At 43.8% G+C, this 9,780-nt stretch overlaps 1 protein-coding gene across 2 annotated transcripts in view; it reads left to right on the top strand.

Annotated features, from left to right (window-relative positions):
- The first annotated feature begins 1,723 nt into the window (after window positions 1-1,723).
- The window catches only part of TAF15 (TATA-box binding protein associated factor 15), a 28,638-nt gene continuing 20,581 nt past the window's right edge, over window positions 1,724-9,780 (top strand). For both annotated transcript variants that reach the window (XM_075264788.1, XM_075264787.1), the window contains exons 1-4: window positions 1,724-1,899; window positions 6,412-6,454; window positions 8,881-8,932; window positions 9,205-9,295. In XM_075264788.1, coding sequence (XP_075120889.1) covers window positions 1,890-1,899; window positions 6,412-6,454; window positions 8,881-8,932; window positions 9,205-9,295 — 196 coding nt within the window. In that variant the 5' untranslated portion in view covers window positions 1,724-1,889. The remainder of the gene's footprint in view (window positions 1,900-6,411; window positions 6,455-8,880; window positions 8,933-9,204; window positions 9,296-9,780) is intronic.

Raw genomic sequence — 9,780 nt, 5'->3', positions numbered from 1 at the left:
AAGAATGTGCTCTACTTACGGACCGTGCACGCTGGGCGGGCATTCAGGGTGTGTCTTCATCTTCGTCCACGCCTCTTCTTCCACCGATGTCCTCTGGTCCCGTCCTCCTCCGGCGCTCGCAAACGGACACTGATATAAAAATAATACTACTGCGCATGCGCCCAGGCTATTTTTTTTTTTTTATCAACGTCCGGAGGAGAACGGGACCAGAGGACATCGGAGGAAGAAGAGGCGTGGATGAAGATGAAGACACACCCTGAATGCCCGCCCAGCGTGCACGATCCGTAAGTAGAGCACATTCTTTTTTAGGTTATTATTTTAAAACGGGGGGGGGGGGGGGGGGGGGGTAGTTTAATATAACATTTACGGTGCCTGAATAGCCTCTTTAAAGGCTATGCACGCATATGTGGGGCTCTATCAGCATGATTTTGCTGATAGAGCCCCTTTAATACTGTGGGGCAGTTGGAAGGGAACATTATAATGTGGGGGGAATATAATATAGGTGACTGTAGGCGGATTATACTGTTCGGGGGCGTATGGAAAATGAAAAGGCGGCGTCAATGTAAAGTGGGCGGAGCTAAATTTACCACACATTTTCTCCCTTTTCTGTTCTCCAAAAGTTGAGAGATCTATAAATATAGTACATAGCACCCCTACATAATATAAAACTTGTATATATACCCAGGAATGTGTTTCTCTCCTCATTCCTAATGATAATCCTTCTGCAGCTCTAGAGCTTGAATGGATTTTCTGTGGTAGCTCCTGGAAGAAACTCCATTCCTAGTCATTTCAGTAATGAGCTGTCTAGATTGGTGTTGGTTCTAGCCCAATCAACTCCAAGCTAGTCAACTCACCAAGAAATGTTCTAGACTGGCATTGCTCCCGGTAGGGGCTCCCGCCCGCAACTTTATTCTAGAGCGTTCACTAGTGAGGTGACTCTTGAGGGTGCATTCATACTGAGTAACGCCGGGCGTGTATCACCTTAAGGGTGCATTCACACTGAGTAAACGCTAGCTTATTTTGTAGAGTAAAATTACACTTGTAAATTTTGCTATCCCATTGACTTCAATGATATTTTTTTACAAGTGTAAAAATACGCCTGTAAAAAATACGCCTGTAAAAATACGCCTGTAAAATGTCATTGAAGTCAATGGGATAGCAAAATTTACAAGTGTAATTTTACTTTACAAAATAAGCTAGCGTTTACTCAGTGTGAATGCACCCTAAGGGTGCATTCAGACTACGTAACGCCGGGCGTGTATGAGAGCCGTACACGCCGGCATTACGGCAGACTGCCGAACACTTCCCATTCACTTCAATGGGAGCGCTCGTAACAGCGGCGTTTACGAGCGCTCCCATTGAAGTGAATGGGAAGTGTTCGGCAGTCTGCCGTAATGCCGGCGTGTACGGCTCTCATACACGCCCGGCATTACGTAGTCTGAATGCACCCTTAAGGGTGCATTCACACGGAGTAAAATGGAGTGTAATTTGGAGCGTATACGGAGCGTTTACATAAACGCTCCAAATTACACTCCATTTTACTCCGTGGGAATGCACCCTAATAGAGTTCCCTTACCGGTGACCGCTCTAGAGTAAAGTTTCGGTAGAGCGCCCCTACCGGGAGCAACTCCGGACTGCCCGCCTCCGTTTCATAGGTTCGCTTTACGCTACTTTGCGACGCACGTAAAACTTCCCCCCACGTGACCACAGACCCCGCTTACGTCACTTATTTCCTTCCTGTACGTTTCAGCGCCGAGCCTCCTCGCGTGTGGACGCACGTCCATTTCGCGCCGTTCTTACGCTCTCCGACGTGACGTGATTCTCGGAGCTGAGCGCAGTGCTGTTTCCCTTCCCTGCTGCTCCTGTGTGTCCTCCATATCGGCGCCATCATGTCTTCAGGTAGGGAGACTGTGCGCTCTGCCATATAAGTGTCACCGAGGCCTGGTGTTTGGAGGATGTGGAGTGAGTGACGCAGCAGTGCATAACAAGTAGATTGCAGGAGGCGGGTGACTGGGTCCCTCTCGCGGCGTCTAGCCTAATAATGGGGCAGGGTCGTATAGAGCACGTGTATTGCCTGAGTAGCTTCTCAGGCTGTAAACAACTTGCTTGTGCTCTTGTTCTATCACCTCTCATACACCAGTAATACATGCCGATTCCTGAGCATAAACAGCACTGCTGTGGTCAGATCACATGACCAACTCTATGTGGCCCCTTGGAAAGCTTTGGTGAGGGTGTGCACCACCAGTGCTGCTAGTCTTACTTCAGTCACTTGCATACACTATGAAAATAGACAGCAGATATGCAGATACCCTATTATTTCACTGCTTTTGAGGGGAAATATCTGTTATAACTTTGTAAATGGTCTTGTTTTGCCTACGGTGTGTATGCCTAACCTAAGGGCTTCAGTGCTATTACAATCAGTTATTGTGCTGTGTGATCTTCTAGTCATATTCCTCTCTGTTACCTATTTCTGGAATATATGTGTTGTATCAGTAAGTCTACATTCACAGCACTTAACATTTGCAACAAATATGTTACAAGTGAGTGTGGCCTAAAGCCATGTTCAATACAGCAAACCTGTGTATGTTCAGGATTTTACACTGGGGACAATCCTTGGGTGAGACCATAAGTGAAATTCAGTGTAGTACTTAAATGGGTTGGCCACGCAAAACTGGATATTAAATTTAATCTTTAAATAGGCTGGGAGCAGTGAAGAAAAGAAAAAAAAAAAAAAAACTCCTTTCCCCATTGCCTTGCAGCACAGTCCGGGTTTTCGGGTGCAGCATTGACATGTGGTGGAAGTTCCAACCACACGTGACTGCTAAGGCCAATCAGCAGCTTCGGCGAAGGACCGGAGATGTCACTGCCTGTGATATCACAGGTCTGTTCCTCAGGCCGCTGATTGGGCTCACAGGTCACGTGACCCCTGGCCTCTATAAAATGTATCCATTTGACTGGACAACCTCTTTAATCCATGTATGTGTTGCAGTATTTGATAACTCAGCTTTTCCTGTTCATTTGAAGACCCTTCACCTCTCCTGACATGGGTCATGGTTAATGGGATTGGCCAAGTATTCTCTCCTGACTGAAATATCAGGAGTGGAAAAAAACAGCTATACAAGGCAACCATCCTACATCTTTAGGATGTTTGCCTGTGTGTCCTTGTCATGTTGGGACTCAAAATGTTAAACTTCTCATGGGTTTTTTTTCTCCTCCAACATTAAAGAAGACCTTTCATCAGTGGGGCACATGGGGTTTTATATACCGCTAGAAAACCGACAGTGCACTGAATTCAGCACACTGTCGGCTTTCACGATCTGCGCCCCAGGTAAGGAGCTATCGGTGCCAGTACCATAGCTCTTCACCGTCAGAAGGGCATTCCTGACTGACTCTCAGGAATGTACCAATTAGCACTGATGCAAAAATATTAAACCTTAATATTTAATTATTACCCCTTAAAAATGCTGTCAGCATACGTAAATAAACTATTGACAAAATTGTTAGCTAATCACCTACACAGGATCCCACTGGTTCAGTTGGAAACAATGTTTTCAGCATGTAACATTGTCACTGCGTTACTTGTAAATAGATCACAAACCACAACGCACGATATTAAGCCAGTAAGAAAAAATGGATCGATCTTACCTTAACTTCAGGAGGTGAGGTATTGTTATGATTGATATCAGCAACATGACAGACCCTAGATGTCCCTGGGTAACTGTCCCTCATACCCCATTAGCTCCCGCCCTAACAAGGGCACTCCCAAACTGAACCTAGATATTACTCTTACAGTCCCTACGCGGCGTTTCAGGGTGTGTCTACACCCCTCTTCAGGGGACCTGACTAAACTGACACTAAACATGTAGCATAGAGCTTCCTCAACTAATTATTTCATAGGAGGAATATGCCCATATACATACAGAGCACAGTGGTGCTTACAAATAGGGATCACAAATAAAGACTATTCTTTCTACGTCTCCTTTAACATTTTGGCAGTGCCCCGATAGCGCTTTACCCGGGGCACAGATCAGGAAAGCAGACAGTGCACTGAATTCAGCACACTGTCGGCTTTCCAGCAGTATATAGAACTGCCTGTGCCCAATCTGATGATAGGTCCTCTTTAAGTGACATTGATGTTTCTCCATGCACTTTAGAAATCAGTCAATATCTTTTGGATTTAAAATGATTGGTTATCAACTCCCAATTCAAGCGCTTAGCATTTATGAATAGGTGTCACTGCACTGATTCCAGCACAGTCAGAATTTCCTCTGTAGCCCTCACCTTTTCCGAGCAGCAAGTGTAGATAGGTTTGGTTCCTGATGTGCTATTTAAGCTCAGTAATGTCAAAAGGGCGGTGTCAGGCAAGTGGTTGTGATTCACAGCTCCAGTCAGAGGCAGCCGCTGTCAGAGCTCAGAATCACACTACTTGTCTGCTCCTGCTTGACACCGCCCTCCTGACAGCACAGAGTCTAAATAGCATATCAGACTCCAAAAGTAACAACATTGAATGCTCTGGAACAATGAAAAGGGGATTTATTATGACCAACGTAGATTTCTGACGTCATTTGTGTCACAAAAGGGCCCTCCCATTCACTTTGAGAAAAGTGGTAAGGACAGTGCAAAAAGTGGCTTTAAAAAGTCGCAAACCACCAGTTACAATACAATGTTTGTATGTCCCTGCACTTTCCTGACATTCACAGAGCAGATTATTTTCCAGATCCCTGCAGGTTTATCTGAACACTTCTGCTTGGAAAGGTAGTGATTCTAAGCATGTACTGTATTTTTCAGACTATAAGACACACCTTTTTTCCCCCAAATTTGGGAGGAAAAGGAGATACGCATGTTATAGTCTGAATGCATCGCCCCACACCTGCTGCCGCCAGCTTCCAGCAGCGGGGCTTCCTACAGTGGCAGGAGTGGGGCAATGCTGCAGGCTCTGGGCTTGCCCTGGTGGCACAACCCCTTCCTGGCTTCAGATGTGCTATTACAGCGGATGCCGTATCTGTAAAGATAATGGTGGCCACTCTGCTGCAGAGCAGTCACTATAGCTGCCATGTCTCTACTGTAATGTACAGCAGAGGCACTGAGCTAATGCTTAAAACAGAATTCACTCTGATTGCAGGCATTACAACCTATAATTCCCCCCAAAGATATTAAATTTGCCCGGGGCCCAGTGGTTCCTTGTTAGTTGCAGGCCGGCTCCTGGGCAGGTAGATCACAGGAGCCGGCCTGTTTCTTTGACAGCCGGGAGCCTAATGAAGGCTCCCAGGCCTGTCATAGTAATATTACTATGAGGTTGGTCTACAACCAGCCTCAACAACAATGTACAGAATATGCCATGGATTGCAACACAGTTGTATTGCGGTCTATGGGACTTGGAATCAAGTAAAAATAGGAAAAAATAAATAAACCAAAAGTTCTAAATCACCCTCTTTCCCAAGCATACAGATAAAAGTAGAAAATTAATGTTAAACACATACACATTAGGTATTCCTGTGTCTAAAAAGATACAATATTTTACCCTTAGGGTGAACGTCATAGTGGGAAAAAGAATCAAAAGTGCCAAACTGTGTTTTGGTTTTTTTTTTCACTGTTTTGCTTCTGATTTGACTAAAAAGTGATCAAAGCAATAGACATTTCCCAAAATGTTATAACTAAAAAGTTCACCTGGCCCCGCAAAAACAGATGCCAATGCATCTCCGTACAGCTGCAGGAACACCTGTCAAAGTGGCCCTGCAGCTGTTGCAAACTACAACTCCTATATATTAAATATTTTGCCAATTTTTGCTTCAAATTTTTTTCCCCTATTTTCCTCCTCTAACACCTAGGTGTATCTTATAGTCTGGTGCGTCTCATAGTCTGAAAAATACAGCGTTTGAAAATACTACTCCCCTCCCCCCCCCCATTCAATACAGACTTCAGGTTAATCATATCTGATGCTCCTATCTGAATCTTGTAAGGTCTGGTTCGTATCTGCGTTTGGTATTTCATTTGGGGAGTCTACATGCGGACCCCCCAAATGGGATACCGTAAAAAGTAGTTGGCTAAGAAAGAACACGGACCCCATAGACTATAATGGGGTCTGTGTGTTTTCCACGCGGTGTCTGCATGAATCATAGGGAGAGAAAAGTGGTGCTTGCGGTACTTTTCTCTCCGCATGCTTCTTGCGGAAAACACACGGACCCCATTATAGTCTATGTGGTCCGTGTCCTTTCTTAGATAACCCTTTTTAATGCATTCGGTGTTCTTTTGGGGGGGTCCCCAAGCAGACTCCCTGAACAGAATACTGAACACAGATGTGAACCAGGCCTAAGAATTTGCTTACAGTGGATGATGATGATAATGCAGTCTACCTGAATAGGAATTAAAATGTTTGCAACAAATTCAGTGAATATTTTTCTTTATTTTCAGATCCTGGAAACTATGGCGGTTATGGAGGGCAAAGTCAACAAGGGTATGTATCAAGTTGGTAACACGTGTAAGCAGCTTATTCAACAGGCTATGGCTTTAACCTTTTTGGCCCGGTTCACATCAGCGTTTGGGGACCCCCCTTACGGAAACCTATATGCATTAAAAAGCAGTTACCAAAGAAACCACTCAGACTTATCACCCCATATCTCTCATAAAGGTCGACCTTAAAATTCTAGCTAAGATTCTCGAGTCACGTTTATCCCTCCCTGCTAGGCGACATTATCTACCCTGACCAGGCTGGCTTCATGGCTGGACATGAGGCTAGGGACAACACCACTAAAGCCATCAATCTCATTCATGGGGTCAGGCTGTTGAATAAGCCTCTTGTGCTTCTTTCTACAGACGTGGAAAAGGCCTTCAACGGTTAATTGACAGTTTATTTGGGAAACCTTGTTACACGTCTGCCTCAGAGAGAATATGGTGAACTGGATCCTAGTTCTATATTGGCGATGGTTAGGTTTAATGGGTTACTCTCTCAATCTTTTTCTATTTTGAACAGCACCAGGCAGAGTTGCCCCCTGTCACCCCTCATCTTTGTCCTGACCTTAATACCCTTTCTTCGCCATGTGAGGGCGAATTCGGATATCTCTCGTGTGGATCTCCCTTCTAGACTTGGATCTAGAAGGATCTTGGATCTAGACTTCTGGGGGGAACATTCGGTTCGTGACTACCGCGGGCGGATGTATCTTTACTCCTACGGGTTTGTTGCTCTTCCCTCCTGATAAGGGACCAATGGTCCACCAGATGCAGACCTCCTAGTTGGTCTGCCTTTTGCTCACTCTCCCCCCCCCCCCCTTTTTTTTCTTCCCCTCTTTTTTTTTTCTTCCCCTCTTTCCCTTGCCTTAGTCCCTTCTCCTCCTTTTTCTTCTACCCTCTAACACCCTTTACAACTGGGCTACTGTAGAGGTTTCCTTGGTGGTCCAGTGTTTTTTTTTTTTTTTTGTCTTGTCTGAATTATCGTAGTTTTTATATTTTTTTGTATCTGGGTCAGTTTCAGACCCTGTTGTATGGATAAGATTTGTTGGAAAATTTGCAATAAAAATTTGAATTGAAAGGAGAAAAAAAAACCCCATAAAACAAACATACCCCCTAGTCTGTAATGAGGTCCATGTGGTTTTTGCACAAAAAATGCGAAGAAAAAAAGTACTGCAAGCAGCACTTTTTTCTCCGCGTGTTTCATGCAGACACCACACGGACCTCGACATAGTCTTTGGGGTCCATGTGGTTTCTTTAGGTAACTGCTTTTTAAAGCATATAGGTTTCCGTTCAGAGGGGCCCCCAAGCGGTCTCCCCAAATGCTGATGTAAACAGTAACAGGCCTCTTCTTGGCCTTGACCATCCATTTTGTTTTTTGCCGTTACATACACAGCCCTATAATGTTTTTTTGTTTTTGTTTTTCTCAGTGTAGCTGTAAGGGCTTTTTTTTTTTTCTTTGAAAGACAATTGGTAGTGTTTAATTGCATAATTTGGGATAGATATAACTCATTGATTAACTTTTATTAACTCTTTCTGGGAAGGAATAGAAAAAAATGTCATTGCACTTATGCTGTAAATTTTGCGCAGTTTACCTTTTGGCTTAAAGAGGACCTTTCATGGATTTAGGCACATGCAGTGTTATATACTGCTGGAAAGCCGACGGTGTGCTGAATTCAGCACAATGTCGGCTTTCCCGATCTGTGCTCCGGGTGAAGAGATATCGGTGCCGGTACCGTAGCTCTTCACAGTCAGAAGGGCGTTTCTGACAGTCTGTCAGGAACGTCCTTCTGCACAGCAGTGCCTATAGCGCTGTGCTCTGAGACCGGGGAGGAACGCCTCCTCACAGTGCTTGTCCATAGACGAGTATTATCAGGAGGGGAGGGAGCGTTCCTCCCCGCTCACACAGTACAGCACTATAGCCGCTGCTGTGCAGAAGGACGTTCCTGACAGACTGTCAGGAATGCCCTTCTGACTGTGAAGCGCTACGGTACCGGCACCGATAGCTCTTTACCCAGGGCACAGATCGGGAAAGCCGACAGTGCTCTGAATTCAGCACACTGTCGGCTTTCCAGCGGTATATAACACCGCGTGTGCCCAAATCCATGAAATTTTAAATAACCTAATAAATTCATTCAAAGGGTCGATGCAATTAAATTTATACCAAATTTGTATTTTCATTATTTTTTTAATAGTTTAACTACTTTTTAACGTTAAAAACCCTCTTTTGTCATCTTTTTTCAGCACTACTTTCTAAAACCCATGAGACGGCCTATTTTTCGCAGCTTTGGATGTTTTTATTGATGCCATTTTGTGGAACATAACACTTTTTGAATATGGCTGAAAGAAAAAGAATTGGCATAGCTAGTCTTGTATGCAATTGTAATTCCTTGCCATAACCATAATATTTCATATATTCTGTGTTTCTCTTTGCAGCTATTCAGCATATGGTAATCCAGGGAGTCAAGGTGCTGGACCAACCTCTCAGGTAGATGGGCAAAATGCAGCTCTTAAAAGCAAATTTAGTAACATCCATGTACTCGTACACTGTAAAATCTGTCGTTTGGATTCTGATGGTTGTAGGTCAGTTTATAAAATGACCCAAAACCGACTATTTGTATATTGTATACCTTTTTGTCACAAATTTTGCATTAGATTTCAACCTTTGCATCGCTATAAATTAAATATGATGTTATTGCAGACTTCTAAAGACTTTAGTAGAAATTTAGCTTATTTAAAGTTAATGTATTTTATACTTAGGATTATTCTGGGTATGGACAAGCACCAGAGTCTGCAGCATACGGGCAAAGCTATGGAGCTTACAACCCAGGCTATGGCCAGAGTCAGCAAGGTAGTTTCTTAAATTTCTTTTCTAAACAGCGAGTGGTGAGATGTCGTCAGCTGTTAACTGTATTACATTTGGGGTGATAAACTGAAAAAGTGTGCATTTGTCAGGATCTGAGCAACTTCAACAACAACCAAAAGTGGTATGGATAATTGGCTGGATGAGAGCATCTCTTAAAAGGCAGTTCTCTTAATAAAGGGGTTGACCCATCTCAAGGATCCTATGTATATTGGTAGCTTATGTAAATTGAAGACTTTTCCTAAATATATTGCTTTAGAAATTCTGCTCTTTTCTCCTGTTTATGTGACCTTTTTCCTCCCATTGTTTACACAGCATTGCTATAACCAGGGACCTTGGAGATAGGACGAGTGACTTCACTTGCTCAGTGCAGAACAATAGTTCAGCTAATTGCAGTTTTGCTGATAAAGCCAAGTTTATCTATGTAAACACACAGATATCATACTGTCCAAGAATCTGCATATTATATCATC

The sequence above is a fragment of the Leptodactylus fuscus genome, chromosome 2 (genome assembly GCF_031893055.1).
Source record: "Leptodactylus fuscus isolate aLepFus1 chromosome 2, aLepFus1.hap2, whole genome shotgun sequence".
Lineage (NCBI taxonomy): Eukaryota > Metazoa > Chordata > Amphibia > Anura > Leptodactylidae > Leptodactylus > Leptodactylus fuscus.
Note: the sequence above shows the minus strand (reverse complement) of the source record. Positions and strands in the feature narration are given on the sequence as shown.